Source organism: Nicotiana tabacum, chromosome 8 (genome assembly GCF_000715075.1).
Source record: "Nicotiana tabacum cultivar K326 chromosome 8, ASM71507v2, whole genome shotgun sequence".
Taxonomy (NCBI): Eukaryota; Viridiplantae; Streptophyta; class Magnoliopsida; order Solanales; family Solanaceae; genus Nicotiana; species Nicotiana tabacum.
The window spans coordinates 148,225,599-148,249,694 of record NC_134087.1 but is presented as its reverse complement, the minus strand read 5'-3'; the positions used below and the strand labels follow the sequence as shown (position 1 = coordinate 148,249,694).

Here is a 24,096-nt window from a genome sequence, read left to right as displayed (position 1 = left end):
GCTTGTCTTGTTGAAGTTTGCCACTATTCGTGGAGAAGTTTTTGGAGTAAATTGATAGCTGAAATTCTCCTAGTTTGAACTTGTTACTACCGGTTTCTAATAGTTGTTGTTGTCGTTGAGTTTAATAGAGGGGATTCAGTTGGACTAGAGATTGAGCATGCTTGAATTGTGATTTGGTTGAGCATACAGTAAGCTAAATTTGCCGAAAATTTGTGTTAGTTGAGATTGTGCTTGAGTTCAACATTGATAGTTGAAATTTGGTTTTTACTTCTAAAATGTTCTTCTTGATGAATTGAGTGCTTTTGTTACATAAACTATTGTCCAGTTGGTTAGAATCTGCTGATAGAAGTTGAAGGTTTGTTGGGCAATAATTTGTTGTTTGTTTCCTGTTGCTGTAAAAGGTTTCGTGCTTGCTGCCCACAGTCCTATATTGTTCAGTTTTGCTTAATAGTGAAGATTTCTGCATTTCCTTTGTAGATTGATGTTACTGTAGTTTTTCTGAATAGTTGAGGGAATTTTGCAAAAGTTTTAGCTTCAATTAACTCAACTGCATTGCTTCAGTTTATATGCCAATAATACACTACTGAAATTCAAGTTTTGAGCAGTCTTTTGAAAGCAGATTCTGCACTATTCAACTGCACTTTGTGGTTATTCTGATTCAATGTTGTTGTGATTTCAATACTTTGTTTCTACTGTTGAGGTCGTCATTCTGAGCTGGAAATTTCTGTGTCTACTGATGCTGAATTTAGCCCTCAAGGTGTTGCTGAAGTTCTAAGTTTTGAGCAGCAATTGAATAGAAAACCTACACCAGCTTGTTCGAGTCTTAGAATTCTGCATTTAATTGAAATCTGTTGATGTAATACAAGTTCCCTAAGCACTAATTTTATTTTTCTGCAACATTTTGTGAACCTGAAATTGGGTTTGGACATTAGAGCTTGTTTGAAGAATTTTGAACTCAAATAGGAGTGTTTTGGACTGCTATTGGAAGCTGTTGAAACAGCCTTAAAACTCTGCAGTTTTGTGTTCAGTTAAGCTGCTGAAAATTCTGCAGTAGCTTAGTGAAGTTTGAGCATCAGTTTGGGTTGTGAATTGACCAGCTTTAAGCTGTAGTTATGAAGGGTCAGTTACTGCCAACTTGCACCAATTTTCTATCTATTCTTCCTTTGTTTGGATTGCTGAAAATCTTCAGTTTTGCGATAACATTTGAGCTGCACATTCTTGTGGAATAAAATCTGAGAATTGGTATGCATTGAGGGTCGATCAGTACTTGCATAGCTAAAGTGCCTGCTGCATTTTCTTACCCAGTTCTGCCTCAGCTATACACAAAGTTCAATAGGTACAGAACCTGCTTGGTTTTAGAAGCTTTACACCAACTTAGTTCCCAGAAACACTGTAGAACATTCGGCTGAACTATTGCTTCTGAAATCCTGAACTCAAAGAGGGACTCAACTTCAGCTAAAAAAATTTTGACAGCAAACTTCCTGCAGCAACTTGATTGCAAATCTGGCCAGTTTTGCAAACAATAACCTCTTTTTACAAATATGACCACAAATTTGAAAAGTGTCTAGTTTTGTAGTTTCTTTTCTTTTCTTTCTTTCCAATTTGTAGTGAACTAAACTCTCAACTAGATTAACTTGATATTAGTTCATATTGAGTTTAATTCTTAAAAAAAAGGGAATAAAGAAAATGAGAATGTTAGTTTGCTTACTTTATTTTCGTTCTTCCAGAACTACACAAAGATCTGATTCATGCGGGGTCATGATACGTAGGCAACCTACATAGGATTCGATCAAATCATTTTTTTTATTAAAAGAAAAAGAAAAAGAAAAAAAAAATGAAATCATGGGATGTGAGAAATGAGAGGGAAGAAAAGAGTGATAATCAGAAAGAAAAAGGGGAAGGAAAATGAGCAAGCTAAGAAGTGCGAGGAAAGAAAAGAAAGAGAAGATTGAAATGGACAAATTAGGATGATGCCAAGTGACCTTATGACCCTCAAAGTCGTTCTAGAACCATTAATTGTTGCTAGGTGCATTGCACGCAATGTGATATTTTGTTGTTAAATGCCCTAACGCTAACGGGATGACTCCCTTTTGTTCCTTTTTATATCTTCATAGCAGAAAGGTAGTTGGTTTGTGGTTCTCGAAGTAGTAACTCCTCTCCACAACATAAGGTTAAAATGCAATGGTGGACAACAACAAAATTGGGTTGGTTGATACCGGTACCCGAAAGCAGTTGGTTGAACAGAACACTGGTTTGGCTAATGAGGTAAGGATGTTAAGACAACACATGATGGACATGTATCAGGCCTAGATGACTGGGAAGGCACCACCCCCTCCACCACCTAGCCTCTTAGATGTTGCCTTTACCCAAACTCCGGTCATAGTGTCGGATAATCCCCCATACTCTCCAGATCCACCCATTTATCATGGCTTTCCCAATCGTCCTAGTAGCTTCATCACTCATCCTCCAATTACCTCTCCCCAAAATTGCCCTCCTGTCATATCCACTATTCTCAACAATGAATATCCACTCAAAGCTCATGATACCCAATACTACCCTGCAGAGGTTGCCCACAAGGTTCCTGACTCATACAAGAAGAGCCCACAGGATGAGCTTCATGCTGAACATGAAAAAGTCACGGGAAAAGAAGGACGAGACGAGATATCCAGGAAGCTGAAAAGCATAGAACAGTCCTTAAAAAACATGCAAGGTATGAGAAGACTAGGTTAGCATGTCTCACAAAGAGTTGTGTATGTTCTTGGACGTTCGCCTGCCCACAGGGTTTAAAGTGTCAAAGTTTAACTTGTACGATGGGTGTGGAGATCCGGTAGCCCATTTGAGAGATTATTGTAGTGAAATAAGAGGTGTTGGCGAGAAAGATGATTTGTTGATGGCGTATTTCAGTGAAAGCTTGACTGGGGCAGTTTTGGAATGGCATAATCATCAAGATGTCGGTAAGTGGCATACATTGGGCGGCAAGGCTCAAAATTTTATGCGACGCTTTCAGTACAATATAGACGTTGTCCCAGACCGCTCCTCCCTATCTCCGATGGAAAAGAAACCCAAGGAAAGTTTTAGGGATTTTTGGCTCAGATGGAACGAACAAGTTGCTCGGGATAGTCCTCTCACTGATAGAAAAGATGTTGCTGAGCCCCGCCGACGATAGGGTCCAATGGTCGTTCTTGCTAAACGCTTTGAGCCTCAATGTCAACCCTATGGATATCCTTGTAATCCTCCCCACTGCTACTTCTCTCCACAGAAACCCCAAAATCGCACATCACTTCCCCGATACCCCGTCCATAATGCACCACCATATGCTCTACAACCCCGAGGCCCGCGATGGCCCGCACTACTTCCACAAATGTCTCACCCGCCCCCTCAGGCATATCAACCACCTGCCCACAAAAGGTTCCACCCGAGGCCAGAATATAAAATGAAAAGACTACTGAAAAAAGAAAATGCTTTCACCCCTATTGGAGAATCGTATGCCAGTCTGTTCCAAAGGTTGAGGCAATTGGACATGTTGAAGCTGATTCAGATAAAAAGCCAAACCCTCTTCCAAAGAAGTTTGATTTTATCAAAGGTGCGCATATTGCTCAGATGCCCCGGGGCATGACATAGAAAAGTGTTGGCATCTTAAAGGAGCAGTCCAGAAGCTTATTGACGCAGGTGACATTCCCGTGCAAAATCCAAATGCAGCAGATACCATCCAAAGTCCATTGCCTGAGACGCATATGGAGGACATGATTCGTGTGGAAAAGGAATATGAGAACTATTCTGAGATCCTCAGAGAGCCAGTTGCCGCAAAGCTTTCATCGTTATCACTCTTGGTTCCGAAAGTTGATCATAAGAACAAGCCGGCCAAGGGACCCAAAAGCAATTTGCTAAAGACAATGAGAGGAAGACTTGTGAAGGTTCTAGCAATGTTGATGTTGAACTTAGTGGCTAAGATGCAGAGCTTGGTAATTGGAAAGACGCTCCTCTTTTGGGCTAGCTGGGGTGGAGTCTTGGCGGTTTATTTTGTTGTCATTTCTGTTATCCGGGTTATTTTCAGGGTTGTAATCCGGATATTGTCTTGTGACTCAAACTCTTCTATCTTTTTATTTTGCCTAGTTCGTTTAGTTGAAGTAGCTCGTTTAGTGTTGTCTAGGTTTGTTCCAGGGTTGTAACCCCAGTTTAGTTTGTTTTTTTTGTTGTTCAAACCCTTTCATCATCTGTCTAATGCAATTTTCTATTTTCTGTTATTTCTAGTCATTTTTGTTTAGTTCTCTTTTCTTTTTATAGTCCTTTTCCTGTTGACTCTAATGACATGACATGCACGCATAACTCTCAGCCTGGTTTTAAAAAGTTAGTTTAATCATGAAGCAATTTGGGAGATGATATGGATATTTGAGGAAATAAGTGAAGGGATTTTGAGATCACAAAGCCTGAATTGTGTGAAACTGGGGCAGATAGAACATAAAGAAGTACTATTGAAACGTATCCGTCCACTTCGGGCTGAAGCAAAAGGCAAGTTCGCCCCAAATTGGTAGGGGTCGTTCATCATAACGAGAGTATTATCCAATAGTGCTTTGTATTTAACAGATATTGAAGGCAAATGTGTAGAAATGGCTATCAATTCTGATGCGGTCAAAAGATATTATGTATGATTTCTTTGGTTAAATTGTGTTTGTCTGTACTTGGCATGTTTTGAAGTTTGGAATGACGAAGGCATTTTGTTCTGCTATCTAAACACTTTATCATTTGTTACCCTTTTGAGCCTTATTTATTTCCTTTCATACCCCTCTTTTGGAATCAATAGTAAAGTTCAGAAACGCAAGTGCGAAAGATAAGTAAAGGAAAAAAAGAGAATATAAAAAAAACAAAAAGAGAAAAGGGAAGAAGAAAAGAAGAGAAAGAAAAGAGAAAATCATAACAACAAAGCAATTTCTATATCATGAACTATGTTCGACCTGATTCCTTTTAAGGATACGTAGGCAGCCTCACAGCTCGGTCCCATCAAAATAAAAATCCAAAAGTCCCCAGGCAAAGGGACTGGGGCAAAAGTTATGGTTGTTGTAAGAAATTTGATTCTAAAAGTTGTAATTTTGAACCCATTTGAATTGTTTTGAGCCTTTTTGATACCCTTTCTTTCTAACCCTATCCAAAATCCCACATTACGGTCCAAAGAAAAACCTTCCGACCAGTCTTCGAGAGATGCCAAGTCGAGCAAGTAGAGGTGATTAGTATCAGGGGAAACACTCTGTTCTGAACAAAGAGAAGAACAAAATGAGAGAGTCTTATTGGTGAAAACCTTCACAAGCACCATAAGGCGACGGTGAGTTGAGAGAAAGAACAAAATGAGAGAGACTTGATGGTGAAAACCCTTCGGGCACTACAAGTCGAATAAGGATCATGAATCAGATTGGATAATCGGAGCATTGAAGCCTAGTTTCACGGTTTAGGGGTATAACAAGAGTTGAACATCAGACTTGCATTGACAGAATAGGCCACAAGTGCATGTCTTGGTCATTAGAGTTGGTATTCACATTTGATAGGTTCCTACTTTGTAGTTTTCTTGTTAGGAATCATCTCCTTCCATTTTCCTTTACTCTATTCCTTTTGTCTTGTTTACTTCCTATTCCTGAGTCTGTTTGGTCAAAACAAGTGAGAAATGACTTCAAAATTTACCACCAGCTTTCCAAATTGCACAAAATGAGATCTGGCTAGCACATCAAAGTGGCATAAGTTAGGAAAGAACAACGTGCGCACTGAGTTGGTAACAATCAACATGCTTTGGGGTTCATGTGAAATACAAAGGTTTGGTATATATCAATTCATGAACAATGCAACAGATGGAGGGTTAGGGTGAACAGATCAAAGGTATTTTCTGTGATATGATCGACAAAGAAAGTGGTTAACCAATGACAAGCAAGGTCTTCCAAACAGAAATCAAAGTTATCATGGCAAGTGATGGAGCAATAGACCTCAAGTCCAAGTCTAGTGATTTAAATCAGGAAAGAACAACATGCGCACTGGGTGGATGGCAATTGACATGCTTTGGGATTCATGAGAAACACAAAGGTTCAGTACATATCAATGCAAAAGCACAATGCAACAGATGAATGGTATTGGGTTTGAACGGATCAGAGGTATCCTCCGTGATAAAGGTGATAGAGAAAAGTGGTCAGTCAATAAACAGGCAAGGTCTTTCGAGTTGAAACCGAAGCTACCACAGGAAGTGAAGGAGCAATCGCCCTCAAAGTTCAAGGTCACAAACCAACTACCGCATTTTAAACTGGCAAGATTTTTCTTTGATTTAAACAGGGGCAGAAAATTTCGTTTGTTTCGGATAAACCTTCCGTAAGGAAGAGCAAGCACCAGATAGATTTGACCGTAAATTCTCAAGACCCTCCTAGAAAATGGGACCTAGTTTAAAATTCAAAACAATCATGAGTAGCAAAATCTAGCATAAATGTACCCCAAAGGAATATAAATTGGCTTCAAAGTTTTCATGTCTGAGATAGGATTCAATTAAGAGTTTTCAGGACCCTCCTGAATAATGGGACTTAGCTTTAAGATTTCCATTAGATAACAAGATTTAGCGTAAGTTGTGCTGTAGGGTAGTATAATTTAGCCGTAAAAGTTGTCACTCTTAAGATAAGACTTGATTTTTGATTTTCAGGACCCTCCTGGATAATGGGATGTAGTTTTAAGACCCTCTTAGATAACAAGTATAGTGGGAGTCATACCTTTAGAAGATATAATTTAGATGTAAAGTTATCATTTAACTAGGAGTTTTCAGGCCCTCCTAGATAATGGGATTTGGCTTTCAAATTCTTAGATATATTTGGTAACATGATTCAATTAACACTTATAGATGCGCCCAGCACCAAACTGGGGCAGGAAAATTTCTTTTGTTTTGTTTGTTTTGTTGTAATCAGGTTCAAAGGCAGCAGTTTCAGATGAGCAGTTCAAGTTTTGGCAATCAGGCGCCCACTTGGAGATCAAGGGAATACAGTTCAAGTTTTGGCAATCAGGCGCCCACCTGGAGAGCAAGGGAATACAGTTCAAGTTTCGGCAATTAGGCGCCCACCTAGAGAGCAAGGGAATACAGTTGAAGTTTTGGCAATCAGGCGCCCACCTAGAGACCAAGGTAATACAATTAAAGTTTCGGCAATCAGGCGCCCACCTGGAGAGCAAGGGAATACAGTTAAAGTTTTGGCAATCAGGCGCCCACCTAGAGAGCAAGGGAATACAGTTCAAATGTTGTAATCAGGCGCCCACCTGGAGAACAAGGGAGTACAACTAAGGTTTTGGTAATCAGGCGCCCACCTGGAAAGCAAGGAAATACAATTAAAGGTTTGGCAATCAGGCGCCCACTTGGAGAGCAAGGGAATACAGTTCAAATGTTGTAATCAGGTGCCCACTTGAAGAGCAAGGAAATACAGGTAAGGTTTTAGCAATCAGGCGCCCACCTGGAAAGCAAGAGAATACAGTTCAAATGTTGTAATTAGCACCCACCTTGAGAGCAAGGGAGTACAGCTAAGGTTTTGGTAATCAGGTGCCCACCTCGAAAGCAAGGGAATATAGTTAAAGTTTTGGCAATCAGGTGCCCTCCTGGAGAGCAAGGGAATACAACTAAGGTTTTGGTAATCAGGCGCCCACCTAGAAAGCAAGGGAATACAGTTAAAGTTTTGGCAATCAGGCGCCCACCTGGAGAGCAAGGGAATACAATTCAAATATTGTAATCAGGCGCCCACCTGGAGAGCAAGGGAATAGAACTAAGGTTTTGGTAATCAGGCGCCCACATGGAAAGTAAGGGAATACAGTTAAAGTTTTAGCAATCAGGCGCCCACCTGGAAAGCAAGGGAATACAGTTCAAATGTTGTAATCAGGTGCCCACTTGGAGAGCAAGGGAGTACAACTAAGGTTTTGGTAATCAAGCGCCCACCTGGAAAGCAAGGGAATACAGTTGAAGTTTTGGCAATCAGGCGCCCACCTGGAGAGCAAAGGAATATAGTTCAAATGTTGTAACCAGGTGCCCACCTGGAGAGCAAGGGAATACAACTAAGGTTTTGGTAATCAGGAGCCCAACTGGAAAGCAAGGGAATACAGTTAAAGTTTTGGAAATCAGGCGCCCACCTGGAGAGCAAGGGAATACAGCTAAGGTTTTAGTAATCAGGAGCCCACCTGGAGAACAAAGCAGATCAAGTGTTGGTAATCAGGAGCCCACTTGGAGAACAAAGCAAATCAAGTGTCGGTAATCAGGAGCCCACCTAGAGAACAAAGCAGATCAAGTGTTGGTAATCAGGAGCCCACCTGGAGAACAAAGCAGATCAAGTGTTGGTAATCAGGAGCCCACCTGGAGAACAAAGCAAATCAAGCATCGGTAATCAGCAGCCCACCTGGAGAACAAAGAAAATCAAGCTTCAGCAATCAGGCGTCCACCTGGAGAAAAGGAAAAGCATCTCAGATTACAATTCAAGTCGGCAACAAAGGAACTTCACCTGGAGAATACAAGCCAACAAGGCAACAGGAATCACAAGATCAAGTTTGAGGATATAGATAGGATTTTTGTAATGCATAGATCATAGTTTAGTCTAGCTTCTTTTATTTTGTCATGGTGTAATAAGGAGTTCAGTAAGCAGTAGCAGCAGCAACAACAACATTGAAATCACAGCTTCATGGTAGTCCCAGCTACCGAAACTTTTCGAACTACACTGATCTGATTCCTTTATAGCCAAGGATATGTAGGCAAACTTGAAAGCAGGGTGTGGTCAAAAATCTTTCAAAAATGCTTCCCACGGAGTATTCAAACTGGCAAAAATCGCTCGTATCTGCTCACTTTATCTTTGCACGAAAACTCTCTGTGTTTCCGAGCAAAGAGGGGCAGCTGTGAGCACGTGATTTTTGCCCTATATAAATTATTCCCATAAATTCAAACAAAATAAATCTTTCCAATTGTTTGCAATTTCGTGGATTTTTGTAGCATTTTTTGTTAATTGCTTGCATTTGTCTGTGCACATTTATTTTATTTAAATCATGAAAAATACCAAAAATATCATGCATGACATTTAGGCTTTATTTTGTACATTTTTAGGATTAATTGGTAGTTACTTGTTTTATAAAAAAATTGAAAATCACAAAAAAATGCTTTATTTTTTTACACTTTTATTAATTTTTTCTCTTTTAATTTAGGATTAAGTATTGTTTATAATTTTTACAATTAGCTAATTAGTTTAATTTCGCACTTATGGATAATTTAGGATTTTTAATTTTTAGGATTTTAATTAATTGGATTTAAAATCAAAGAAAAGAAAAAGAAAAAGAAAACAAAGAAAGGCACAAGGGCCATTTTGTAGCTCAAAATCGGAGTGGTCCAGCTTGGAACAACCCATTTGATTTAAATCCCTAGTCCATTTTAAAGGCCCAGAACATTGACCCATTAACCTTTTTCCCTCTTTATACCCTAAATCCCTCACATTAAATAGGGGGAGAACAAAAAATCCATCAGAGGAATAGACCATTCCCCTAGAGAGTACAACGACGCTAGCTTCTTCTTCGTCTTCTTCTTCTTCTTCTTCTTCACATAAACACACACACTCAAAAATGCACAAAAAGGAGAGGAAAAGAACGAGAAGATAGGGAAGGGAGAAACATGGGCTCTCATCGCTCACTCATTCTAATTTAATTTTTTTTTAGAAGAAAAACGACATCCACCTCTGATCTTTATTTCTTGAGCAATCGAAGTTGTTTTCGAGCTTTTCAGTGTCGACACCGGAGTTTCGTCATCTTCGACTAGCTATCTCTTACCACAAAACGCAGCAACTTTACCTTCGTTCCCGCTGCCATTCTCATGAGTTGAATTTCAGTCCGTCAAGTTATTTTCTGGGATCCAAGGCAACTTATAACTCGAGACCAAAGCTGGGTGTTGATTTCTACTGTTGAATCGACTGTTTGGTGGCTGAACTCAGACCATTATTTTGGTCCGTTTCTTTGCGATTGTCCTACTTTTAGGTATGTACATCTTTGAAGCTGTAATTCCCTGTTAGGATTAAATAAAACTGAGCTGTTATGTTTGTTTATAGTGGCTTTATAGATTCAACATGTTTTAGGTCTCAAAGTTACTCTAAATCTTTCTTCTGTTGATCCTTGGTATTACTGTGTATTTGAACTAAAACTCGAATTGCTGAGGCCTGATTGTTTGCTGGTTAGTTTGTCGTTTTCTGCTCCTTCAATTTTTTTTTTTTGATTATGTTTTAATATGGTTATGAATCTGATTAGTGTTAGAAAAGCATGGAGTGTAAATAGGCACAAAAATGATTTTTGATATAGATAGCCCTCCCATTTAGCACGTGACTTTGTATAGAAAGTATGACTTCTGCTAAGGCCGTTCTTCTGTTCAGTTGATTGCCTTCTGCTTAGCTAAATCACCTAGACTAGCAATTCAAACAAATTTTGTAATGAGTTACTTTTGGGGATTAACTAATTGCCTAGTCTTGGAATGTTTCGACTTCCTCCAAAACTGAAATTCAAGGAACTACAATGCTTCATATAATAGTTAGTAACTTATCAATTTCTTCAAATTAACCCATAACCCTTGGCTTTGCAATAATCTTAAATTAGCTTTAGAAAAATAGTTATGAACATCCGTAGTTTGCTTTAGTTGAGTACGTTCCTTTGAAATTAGAATCGAGGTGTGCCATTAGTTGAATTTTCCATGGCCCTCGCAAACTTGAAAGTGCGTAGTTGCTTTAGGCGCGCTATTTAAAATTACTTCCCTAAACTCGGGTGTGTATTTATGTGACCCAAATCCAAATCTCAACAACGTTAGATGAAATGTGTCGTAGACCGCAGGTGCATTTATGTAACGTGGTTCAAGACGTGTTTTATATAACGTTGAATCTTTCCTAAAAAGTGATAATTGAAAAAAAGCGGGTATAAGAGTTAAAATTGTACCATAGGTTAAAACATGTATTAAAATCAGATAATAGACCAATTATAACAGTTGAGCGACCATGCTAGAACCACGGATCTCGGGAATGCCTAACACCTTCTCCTGGGTTAACAGAATTCCTTACCCGAATTTTCTGTGTTCACGGACTGTAAAACAGAGTCAATCTTTCCTCGATTCGGGATTTGAACCGGTGACTTGGGACACCATAAATTATCCCAAGTGGTGACTCTGAATTTTTAATAAAATAATCCCATTTCAATTGTCACTTAAATTGGAAAAAACTCTCTTATACTCCCTTCCGGGGTGTAGCGAAAAAGGAGGTGTGACAACACACATTCGACCTAAGGAGGCAGAGACACAATAGGAGCAAGGCGGGGAATTCTTTTACGAGTTTTTCCTTCCTCCTCCTATTTTTCATTGTTGGTTATGACTTTTAGTATTGTAGTATTACATACTATTATGAATAACTAATTTGTTATCTAGGGTTTTGATGGAACCTTTTGTGGGATAAATTCTTGTTATGTTTTTATATAATTGAGCCGTAGTATTTTCTCTATTTGTTCAACTATATTATTCTTGTGGTTGATTGAAGGGTCCTCAATTAGTTATGCCTATTTAGTACGTATTACTCGAAAGAGAGTGCATATTTAGGTAGTTGTTGAACAACATCACTCCCGACGTATGTGAGGAATCAATAACCAAGGTTTTAAAGGTGAGATTATTGATAACGAAACCTTGGGTGCGATCTAAGTGAGTTGTAGTTCAAGCTAGCTAGCGTAACTCGGGAGAGTATGTTTAGTAAATTGTCGTAATTACTCAGGAGAGAATTACAACACGCAGAGCGCTCATGATCAGTAGAGAATACTTAGGCGAAATTATAGAAGACATAGCGGGAAGGATTCCGACAATTGGGGAAATCATAACTCTAGACCTCCTTAATCTTTTCTCCAACCTGTAGTATCTTTAGTGTTAATTTATTATTTTAATTTGTTAGTTAGTTAGTTAAACACAAGAATCTTAATTTCTATAAGTTAGGAATTGTTTAAGCTTGTATTCTTGGTGATAGTGAACAACTGTAGCTAAGCCTTAGTTCTCTGTGGGATTCGACTCCAGACTTGTAAACCGGATTATATTTGCAACGACCGCTTAGTCCTTTTTATAAGGCATAGTTGGGCGTGATCAAATTTTGATGCCGTTGCCAGGGAACTAACGATGTAGTTGTAGGTGTACATATTTCTAGGTTGCAAGTTTGAACTATTATTTTTGTTTTCATGTATTTGATTATTTATTTATTTTTAATTTTTTTATTTTGATCTGAGAGACATGACATCTTGGAATTATGAGAGTTTTGATGTTGGTAATTCTACTTTTGATCCTCGTTATGCATATTATGGAGGAAACCACGCAGGGCAAAACTATCAAAATATTTTCGAGAGCGAGTTATGTGCACCAACTCAATCTTATGTGTGAAATGTGTGTGATATGTGTGGTGGTCAAGATGATCACTTTCATGGTTGTGCTTATATTTCTTATTTTCCCCCAACCCCTTACTTTGATGGTTCTTCTTTTTCTTATGAAGTTAATAGGAACAAAGAGCCCTGGTATGAGGACCTAAAAGAGATCGAGGATATGCTAAAGTGCCTTATGGAACAATATGATGAGATACAACTGCGGGTACAAAGGAAAGGGGCAACTATTCATAACTTGGAGGCTCAAGCGAATAAATTAATTGAACCTGGTAAAACGCAACAAGTTGACATTGTGGATAGTAGCCAATATAAGTATGAATTGGCTGCAGAAATTGCCATTATACTGGAGGATTTACAAAAATACGAGGATGATCTAGAGGAGAAGTCCAGAGCAGAGCACCAACAATCAATCGAACAAGATTTTGAGGATGCCGATGTCGTAGAAGAGATACTAGAGTCAACCAAGGATATTGATGATACATATTTAGTTGACTCTAGTGTCATTAGTGTTAAGGATGTTGACAATCCCAATGTTTGTGTAGTTGAGCGTATTGGTCCACACTCCAAGCATTTTTTCACATTGTGTATGGATGATGATATGAAAATAGAGTAGTCCGAGCCACTTGAGGAGTCAAGGAGTAAGGAACAAGATGCCTACATTCTGGAATTCTTAGTGCTAGAAAGTCGGGAATACACATCTCATCCAAAGGCCAAGAAGTGCACAATACTATATTATTTTATTGGGCTAGTCAGATTCGTTCCTCCACCCCTGGAGCATAGCCCAAAACTTGATGCCAAATTAGGGGTTCAATTCATAAGTTCAAAGTGGAGGAAAAAAGTGATTCGCGTCGTGCCGCGATGTTAAATCAAGCACTTATTGGGAGGCAACCCAGCTTTATTACTTTATTTTATTTTTTTATTTTTATTATTTTTAATTGTATTATTTTTGTAGTGTCAATTTTTTATTTTCTAGGAGCATGGAAAGCAAAGCTATTGGAAGGATGCAACAACAAACCAGATGGTTGGAACTAAGTGTGAGGTGCCCGCATGAATTACCAAGACTGGGAGAAGTCTGAGTACCCCATGAGCTGCTAGTGCTTCGGCCTTTGGCCTACCAGGGAGTTTCTCTTACCCTCTTATAGTTATGATGTGCATTGGGGATAATGCACAATTTTAAGTGTGGGGTGAGGAGATTCTCTAAGTGACTTTCTATGCTACTTTAGTTGTGTTAGTTTAATTGAATAATACTTTTTGTTTAAATGATTAGACTTTTCCCGACGATGGATATCCTAGACAATTTTCTTGAGGGATTTAAGTCTAAAGAAAAAAGGACAAAAAGATTTTCTTTGTAGGTAGTGTAGTAATTCCTCCTTGGTTTTTCTTTGTGTCGCGATTCTTTTCTAAGGGTTTTATTTAAATCGGATGTAGTTAGTTTTTTTTTTGTAGAAATAGGAAAACTTGTGTTGTGTTTTGAATTGAAGCAATATCTCTTGACTTTGTTATGCCTTGAGAATAGAGAGTACTTTGGTTGTGACGCTTAAGCTCAATTTTTGACTCTTGTATAACTACCTTAAATTGTATGATTTTAAATTTGCTTAACTGCTTTGACTAGAGTATCTTGATGAATCCAAGCTTGAGTGAGTTATGTGTCATGTGTGTGTGTGTGTGTAAGATTTTGTGTTATTCTATGCGTTGCATTTGATGTCTAGAACTTGCCCCGTGTGTTTGCAAAGCGGAATAGTAGCTTTGTTTAGTCTAGGAAGTGATATAGGCGTTTCTTTGTTGAGCTAGATATGTATATTTTGTCCGCCTAATTGTTACATATCGTAGTTAACCCCTTTGAGCCTATAATCCTGATTCTTTGGCAACCACATTACAAGCCTTATCCAATTGTTTGAATTAATCATCTATTTGAACTTTTTAACCTCTCATGATCACTTGAATAGTTATGAACTTTGTAAAAGTTAAAGTGTGGGTAATTGGGTTGGCTTTTGAGTGAAACTAATGAAATAAGGAGAAATGTGCACAGTTTTGAATAAGTAAGAGCCACTTGAATTGGAAAAGAAAAAGAAATAAGAAATAGTTGTATTGCTGTGAAAAATATTCTTTGATTGTGGTGACTCTTGATGTAATTGTGCTTAAATAAATTGGGAGTTGATGTATATTGATGTGAAGGTGGAGTCATGGTTTGACATAAGCATGGGTTTGAATGTTAAAGTATATGTATTAAAGTGCTTATGGAGGTATTGTCACTCTTATATCCAAATATATCCTACCCAACCCGCAACCTACATTACAACCAAATAAAGTCATACTTGATCCTAGACTGAATGAGCTCGATTAGTAGAGTAGTGCACTACGAGCAAGCCTATGGTGCATCTCTTGTTGCATATGAATGTCGTTTCTGAGAGTGAGTGAATTCTTTCTATCTCGAGTTCCTAAGTGTTCTTAAATTTTATTGTGTGGAACTACTCTCTTTTGTTGTGTGAGGGCACTTGATTCATGAAGGAAAGGTAGTTTCAGTGACCTATATATTAGAGTAAATGAGTGAGTTGTGAATAATGCGTAGTACTTGTGAGTCAAATCTTGAGGTGAAGATGTTACACTCTTGTGCTTAGTCTATTTTAAATATTCTTGGTATAACGAGTTAGAAGAGTTGTTTAAAAAGGTCGTGTCTTTATGAAGTGTAGTTTAATTGCTTGAGGACGAGCAATAGTTTAAGTGTGGGGTGTTGATGATCGGCTATAATTACATATTTTAGTCGCTTATTACACTCTAAATTTACTGCACTTTAATTGAGTTTGAGCTTTAATCGCTAGTATTTTGCACTAATTGTATGTTTTATGCCTTGTAGGAGTGATTTCGAGCTATGTAGATATTATGGAATGAATTCAAGTGATTTGGAGCTTTGAAGTCTGAGTAAAATCCCAAGGAATTAAGCCGGGATCGTGTTCGGGGATCAATGGATGATAATTAAGAACGAAATGGAGAATCGAGCGGGCATACGGCGCATTCTAGTAAAATGTACATAACTTTTCACTCAAAACTCCGTTTGGGATCCACAATATATCATTGGAAAGATATTTGAAAGGTCTACAACTTTCATGTTTTGAATTTTTGCAAATTCCCATTATAGCGGTGCGTGATGCGGCACGCGGTGCGCCATGCCTATGGAATTTTTCTGCAGCCTATCAAAATCATCAATCTGAGCTTTTCCACTGCCGCCCCGCATGGGGCGACGCGATAGTACAAATTTTACAGAGTGAGTGTCCTATGTCGCGTGGGATAAGGTATTTTTATCTGGGCCCGACCCTACTTGGTATAAATACATTTTAAAATGCTATTTTGAAGTGTTGGACATACTTTTGGCACAGATTCATCCTAAGGAGGCAGGGACACAATAGGAGCAAGGCGGAGAATTCTTCTAGGAATTTTTCCTTCCTCTTACCTTTTTCATTGTTGGTATGACTTTTAGTATTGTAGTTTTACATACTATTATGAATAGCTAATTTGTTATCTAGAGTTTTGATAAAACTTTTTGTGGAATAAATTCTTGGTATGTTTATATAATTGTGCCGTAATATTTTCTATATTTGTTCAACTATATTATTCTTGTGGTTGATTGAAGGGCCCTCAATTAGTTGTGCCTATTTAGTATGTATTACTCGGAAGAGAGTGCATATTCAGGTAGTTGTTGAACAATATTACTCCCGACGTATGTGAGGAATCAATAACCAAGGGTTTAAAGGTGGGATTATGGATAATGAAACCTTGGGTGCGATCTAAGTGAGCTGTAATTAAAGCCAGCTAGTGTAACTCGGGATAGTATGTCTAGTAAATTGTCGAAATTACTCGGGAGAGAATTACAACACGCAGAGCGCTCATGATCGGTAGAGAATACTTAGGCGAAATTATAGAAGACATAGCGGGAAGGATTCCGACAATTAGGGAAATCATAACTCTAGACCTCCTTAATATTTTCTCCAACATGTAGTATCTTTAGTGTTAATTTATTATTTTAATTTGTTAGTTAGTTAGTTAAACACAAGAATCTTAATTTCTATAAGTTAGGAATTGTTCAAGCTTGTATTCTTGGTGATAGTGAATAATTGTAGCTAAACCTTAGTTCTCTGTGGGATTCGACTCCGGACTTGTAAATCGGATTATATTTGCAACGACCGCTTAGTCCTTTTTATAAGGCATAATTGGGCGTGGTCAGTTTGTAAAAGGTTTTTTCCCCAAATTAATTTTTAGTTCCTATTTTTTGGGAGTTATGTCCTAAAGTGCCGAATATCTTAATTTCATGATGCCAGGGGCTTCTGCCTCTTCTTTTAATTTAATAAAACTAGTATATGTACCCGTGTGATGCGCGGATCGTTGAAAATAAAAATTGTACGGTGGGAGATAATAGAAACCGACGTATATTACAGACTAAATTTACCGACCGCATTCAAACCACATAATTTCTTTAATCTTGATCACTTCCCATCCTTCAAAGTAGTCCCGCATGTAGCAAATAAAACCAGTAATGACAAATATAATAACCAAAAAATGGCTTAAAAAATCATCCCTAAAAGACTGAAAGTATGCTTGAGATCCAAAATAGAGTATTCCCATTTTCTTAAGAAATCAAGTAATAATCAACAAAAATAAATTGCATAAATTCTTGATTTTCTTATGGACAAATCATCGATCAAGTCTTGAGAGGATCAACAAAATAGTAGCTCAACTCCATCATCCTCTTATTGCCCATTCAAACTTGTCATGCGAGTCTCACCCAATCACAATCTCTCAATAGAATAGCATCAAGTACTATTAATACCACAAAGTGAGAAATAGTCAGTAGAGAAAATATGTATAAAATAATGTAACCTACATGAAAAAAAAGTGTAACTACTAAAAAAATACTCCCAACTGCTTTTTTAATGAAAAATAAGCTTTACCCCTATTATTTTTCATTATCCTCGATAGAAGTACTTTCTCTAAAATATGAAATTTTTAAGCCACTAAAACTAAGTATAAACAAAAAGTAAAGTAAATAATTTTTTTTTTGCCTCATTTGTCATATTTTCCAATATTATTCAAAGCTTCAAAGTACTGCACTTACCATTACAACTGAACACTATTGAAGCTTAGCTTTTGACTTAGCAAAATGAATGTGATTTATATATAAACACATCGATTTTTAATAGGGGCAAAGCTTTTAGAGCTTAGATAAGTCCAAATATATTTTCAACACTTTACTTCTAGCATAATTTTCATATCCTTCTAACAAATATTTTAAAGTTACTGTACTAACAAAAAAATTCATCATTTATTTTAACACTTAATTGTATAAAGCTGAAAGCTAGGCTTATAATGATGAACTCCAAATTTCATAAGTTAAACAGAATATTTTTCCTAAAGGTTGCAAGCATCATAATGAGTATAAAGTAGATTTACTCTGTTCAAATAAACATTTAGAATGCATATATATATATATATATATATATATATATATATATATATATATATATATATATATATATATATATATATATATATATATATATATATATATATATATACAACAATCGGGGTCTCTAAACATGAATATATAGGCTCCCACCAATACTTCATAGTGAAACATAATAACCTATATTTTTTGTAGCTAAAAATAAATTTCCATATTATAGGCATGATATCTAAACATTAGTAAAATCCTTTCTTCCGCAACAATACTTCTGCAGAATACTTATTTTACATCACAGTGGCTAATCCAAAAAAATCACAATAATTTTTGCATTGTTTGTTATTGACTATGAATGTGATTTCTAAACAGCAAAATGAATACCTAAACATATGTATATCCAACTTATAATTTCAAGCTACTTGTTTTAATTTATTCATTATTCTTTTTTTTAAGAAGCAGCACAATTTCTACTATATGGATGGCACCTAGTTCCTATTTTTTTTTTATACAGATAAGGAGAAAAATATTCAAGGCATGATAAAAGTATACCTAAAATATGAGAATGATATTTGTATTCACTCTATTCCGAAGAAGAGGCGGATTAGTCAGCATTCGAGGGTCATGAGGCAGTTTACTTCCCACTGTGGTAGAAAAAAAATTTCTGCAAAAAAAATGTGTAACTAAGAAATATTGCTTATTGATTAAATTACAAATTACCAATATTTCTTTTTTAGATATCTCATAAGTCGATGGCTCAAAAAAATCTGAATGAAAAGCATGTCACGAAATTACCATGACTCCACAATATTCAGTCAAATCATGTGAGGCATCCTATAATTCAAAGTTTTGCATTTGGCATGTGATGCTATGCTGGTACCCAACTAAGACACATGGGCTACTCCCTAGTACATTAGATTACGAATAGCAGCCACATGCGGATGAAAAAATATGTCATTAAACACGATAAGTACATAACTTAAAAGGAGCAACAATCATTAAGGAGTACAAATATGTAGTAAAGCGTTAATATATTACCTCCATTATTGCCGTAGAGAGTAACAATCGGGTTCTGCGCTTAATGAAAGCAAATATTGCACTCGAAGTTGCCAGCATCGTTACAATTACCATTGTTAGTGGAGCAAGAAGGACTTGAGGGTGTCCTGCTAGTTGATTCTCCAAACCCACTTGCCATATATCAAATCTAAATATAGGAAATGACTACAATCCCGTAAATAATTATTTAAATCAACAATTAGCAAACTACCACAATACATATTAATCAATTAGCTACACCTCAATACCAAATTTAGTTCCAACAATTGGAATCCTCATATGCTTGGCTCCAGCACTACTACAATACGTATCCTAAAATCAATTTCTCAATAAACTAAAATCCATCACCTTTTACAACCTATCACAGATATGAAAGATCTACATGTAATAACTTCATCAAACAAACACATTGATGGGGAAATATTAATCCGAACAATGATATTCATATTTTCTGAAAATCTGCTACACTCATTATCTCTTCTATCCATTGTCTCAAGACAATGATCATATATTTGAGAATTATGCGAAGAAGGGTCGGTGGTTAGAAGATATCATGGGATGCTTGAAGGAAGTTGATATCACAACCAAAATTAAAGTTGATGGATGTCAAATTTCTATGCCAACTTCTTGAGTTTGAGTATTTGTAGATAGTTAGCGAATATAATAAAAGTGGATGTGGTGAGTTAGATAGTTGAGCGACAATTTTAGGTTTTGCGGAGAAAGTTTAGGGAAAGTGATATCTAAATATGCAATTTATAAATAATAATCTAAAATCAATTTTCTTTTCAAACTTAAAGAAAGAAAAAAAAAACGTATCCCTTAGTTAATTGCAAAAGTTGTGGGATTCCATGTTCTATTAACTACCGAAGGTTTAAAAAATTTTACGAACATCTTTTCTATGTTATTTTTTAAAATTTTCAGGTTTAATAAATAATATAAATTAACTGCCAAAAAATGTGTTTTGTGTGTAATATTTTAACATAAAGACGTGAGACCCCATGATGTTGAATAATTGAATTGGTTAATTATTTAAATTTTGTATTTGTATTTTTTTTCCTTTTTATTTTTTTGAATCTCCAAATTTCTTGGAGTTTTGTCCTAAAACATAACACGTGTCGATATTTTGTTTTGACACTTGACATAATTAACTGCCAAAAAATGTATTTTTTGTGTAATATTTTAACATAAATACGTGAGACACCATGATGTTGAATAACTGAATTGGTTAATTATTTAAATTTTGTATTTGTATTTTTTTTCTTTTTATTTTTTTGAATCTCGAAATTTATTGGAGTTTTGTCCTAAAACATGACACATATCGATATTTTGTTTTGACACTTGGCATAATATCATGAATTTGCTTCTCCTTATTAAAATAGATGACCGAGTATATTTGACCCTAAGCCTATAGTTCGGGTAGTTCTGGCCCTTTTCCGAAATATCAAAGACAATTACTATAACGTCTGTTAACGAGAATAGAAACAAAAAGAAAGTTGTGTCCCCTTTCTTCTGATTCACTGCCGCGCGCCCTACTTCACATTAGCCTCCCCCCCAAAGCACTTGTTCGTCTCCTCTCTCTCTGCAGTAAGCTTCCCCTTATATCTCTCCGGTGAGTTACATTTCGTTCTGATACTTGGTATCGCCCAACTCCCACATATTCTGATCTGTTCTGATTTAATTGTCATATCCAATTTGCATCTTGGCTTGAATCATGAATAGTTTTGATCTTTTGGGCATTTGAGTCGTATACATTGATTTCCTTTTTACTTGTTTATACTTAAAGTGATCAGCGAATTCTGAATCTTAGAGGGTTTTATCGAATAATCTTGTTTTGCTTGATTGGGAAATGAATGGATTATTAGTTTCATTAGACCCATTCTGAAGTCCTTTCTTAATTGCTGAAATTAAGTTTCAATTATTCTTTTTTCCCCGTAAGTTTCAATTATTCAGCTTGGAGACTTTTCTTTTTCCAAAATATAATATTTTTCACCTTGGTAATGAGTTATCACGAAGCTTAGCTTGGACTTAGTTTTTAGGTAGGTTTTAGAGGATCCATATTAACAAACCCATATAATATAGCTTTTGAAGGTTTTCAAGGGTATATTTGAAGGAACTTTCTTTGTTTGTTTGAGTGGAAAGAATAATTAAAGATCTTGTTACGATTAGGATTTATGCTGGTTTTGTTTGTGTGTAGGAGAAAAAAAAAGTGATGTTGTTTCTGTAGTTCAATTTCATTCATTGATTGGGAACGTATGGAATAGAACTGTCAGACCTGTATACTTCTTTTGCAGATTCGAAAGCAGTAAATAATATCAGAATTGTGGCAGAAAGGTGCAATTTTTTTCTGAGGATGTTGATGAAGTGATGATAATGTGAATTCAGGTGAATAAGATGAACTTTCCCTTTTTATCTAGCAAAGATGATTTTTCCTATAGGACACAAAATATTACTTTTCCTCTTTCGGTAATTTTCTAACACTTCTCATTCCATTTATCTTGTCAGATTCAAAGTTGTAATGCTCATGAGTACATAAACTATTTATTTATCACGGCATGGATTCATCTGGTAAGATTTGAAGTCTGGATATTAAACTAGTACCTGTTTTCTCGCTTAGTTGTTTGGAAATTCTTTGCTAATAATGGTAACTCTATTAAGCATTTAGCTGCACTGCTATTTTTCTGTTGGTTTGTTGTGGTAAATATTGGGAATTGTATTCTTATGTGAATTTTATGTGAAATTCCTGAATGATTGAGGAGTAGTCTCTTAAACCGACCAAACCGGAACCCAAAAAACCACAGCTGCTGTCATCTTTAAACTTCTTTTCGCCGGAAACTCACCGGTAAACGAGTTGTTGTACAACTCAATATGTACATCAGTAGTTGAACTCACTGAGTAACACAAGTTTTTAACAAAAGGTCCAGATTAACAAGCTTTTAAGACTCCTTAGGTTATCAGGAAGCTCACAAATTAGACTCTGGATCAGCAGAAATTGTCTCTAAGTACGTATCAATTAGACTCAGAACTTCAATTTATTGGAAAGGGAGCCCATGCTTAACTTGAGATTGTAGAGAGCCCTAGCTGCAAAATTGGCGGAGCGTCGTGGATCACAATGAAATTCTCGATGATGGAAGATTCCTACGTCATAGAGGTGGCGCCGGGATTGGTATAGCTAAGCCAAATTCCCGGTAAGTAACTTTAATTTCATTCACCTCGTAGAGGCTCGCAGGATGCCAATCGTCTCCATTCTAAAGCAGGCGCCTGGCAGAGCCTTGACAACGTCGGCATGTATCGATAATTGATGCTATATGAGTACTCTTTCCAGTATACGAAGGTAAAGAATCAACAACAATATGAGAAGCCCAAGGAAAATGGACAACTTGCAGCAGATGAACAATCATTGTGGACGAAGGTTGTTACGGAGAAATATGGAATGGAAGGAAAATGGACAACCAAATCAGTGAGAAACCCATACGGTGTCAGCTTGTGGAAATCAATCAGGAATCTGTGGCCAAAACTGATTAACAAATCCAAGTTCAAGGTAGGAAATGGTAGGAAGATTTCACTGTGGGATGACAATTGGCTAGGTCAAGGACCATTGAAGGATCTCTTTCCTGACATATATTCTTTGAATCAACAACAAGTAACATTACATGAGGCATGGACGAATCAGGGATGGAACCTTACATTCAGAAGATTGCTAAATGATTAGGAGATTGAAAAAGTAACTGACTTTTACAATACTTTGGAGCTATTTCGTGGTATCAATTCTAATTAAGATCTTATCGTATGGCAAAAGAATAGGCAGGGAAGTTTTCTGTTAGATCTGCTTACAAGGAATTCAACTTGTCAAACAATCGGGTTGGTTGTTGGCCATGGAAGATGATATGGAAAGTAAAAATTCCACACAAGGTTGCTTGCTTTACATGGTTATTGGCAAAAGAAGCAGTACTAACACAAGACAACTTAATCAAAAGAGGATTCCACCTGTGCTCTAGATGTTACTTATGTGGAGAGAAGACAGAGACAATTAGCCATCTTTTTTTGCATTGTAAATTCACTGTACAAATATGGAGAATCTTCGTCAGCTTACGGGGAATTTCATGAGCAATGTCAGAAAAAATTAATGATGTTCTAAATTGCTGGAATAAAGAGGGCAACATTACTAGTTATAAAGAGAGATGGAGAATTGTTTCGACATGCATATGGTGGACAATTTGGGAAGAGAGAAACCAAAGATGTTTTGAAGACAAGTCCAGTAACATCCAGAAGATAAAGATGAAATGTTTGGCGCTTTTCTATTTTTGGTGTAAAGGAAAGTTGTTGGAGGATCATGAATCCATTTTTGATGTTCTAGATTCCTTGTGAGATGACCAAGGATATTTAATGTTTATTTTTCTTTCTGGGCATTTTCCTTGTAAATATGGGTGACTTCACCTTTTTAGTGAAGTCTTTTTATTAATATATAAATATGTTACCTTCTCAAAAAAAAAAAAAAAATATGAGAAGCCCAAGCATTGAGCCAATTGATATTGCAACAATGGCTGCTGCATAGAGCTTTTTGGATTTCTTATGAACATATTTTGGTGAAGATGAAGGTGAGGGTGAAGGAAAAAATGAATACAAGGTGGCAATGGACCGCCACAATAAATATTATCAGAAAGAGATGAAGCTAGCAGGGAATACTGACAGAATACCTAGTATGGACCCATTGAGATGATTGTTTGAGGCACTGAAATTTACAAGGCATTGTAGGTTGATGCTTGGAAGAGTGCCAATGCAACCATTACCTTGCAGGAAAAGTAAATGGGTCATATTGTTAATCAAGAATGGGATAGGTCTAGTGAATTTGCAGAAGAAGGAAAATGGAAGCTAAGGATGTCTGGGTTTTTTTGCGCTGTGGAAGAGGAAGAGGGGGTGTAAAATGGAAGGTTAGGCAAATGTTAATATTAGGGGTAGTTTTAGTCCAAAATTATCATTAGGGGCTTTTACGGTTCAATAGGTGTATGGAGGATAAACTTAAGCTAAATCCAATAGGTTAGAGGCATTTTTGACACTTTTTTTTTTTGATTATTTTGCTGTGTGGTAGTTCTTTGCTAAAAATGGTAGCTCTATTAAAAATTTAGCTGCATTGCTATTATACTGTAGGTTTATTGTGGTAATTATTGGAAATTGTGTTCTTATGT

General features: G+C 36.6%; 1 protein-coding gene and 1 long non-coding RNA gene across 4 annotated transcripts in view; both read left to right on the top strand.

Annotated features, from left to right (window-relative positions):
- The first annotated feature begins 9,455 nt into the window (after window positions 1–9,455).
- Window positions 9,456–15,998, top strand: LOC107825562 (uncharacterized). The gene is made up of 4 exons (XR_012694266.1): window positions 9,456–9,999; window positions 12,519–15,432; window positions 15,545–15,698; window positions 15,783–15,998. It is a non-coding gene; the product is annotated as an uncharacterized LOC107825562 (long non-coding RNA).
- A 5,167-nt stretch (window positions 15,999–21,165) lies between these two features.
- The window catches only part of LOC107817952 (putative phosphoinositide phosphatase SAC9), a 45,650-nt gene continuing 42,719 nt past the window's right edge, over window positions 21,166–24,096 (top strand). For all 3 annotated transcript variants that reach the window (XM_075219761.1, XM_075219760.1, XM_075219759.1), the window contains exons 1-2: window positions 21,166–21,295; window positions 21,416–21,478. Coding sequence is in view for 2 of the 3 variants with exons in the window: in XM_075219760.1 (XP_075075861.1) it covers window positions 21,466–21,478 (13 nt within the window). In the remaining variant the exon portion in view is untranslated. The remainder of the gene's footprint in view (window positions 21,296–21,415; window positions 21,479–24,096) is intronic.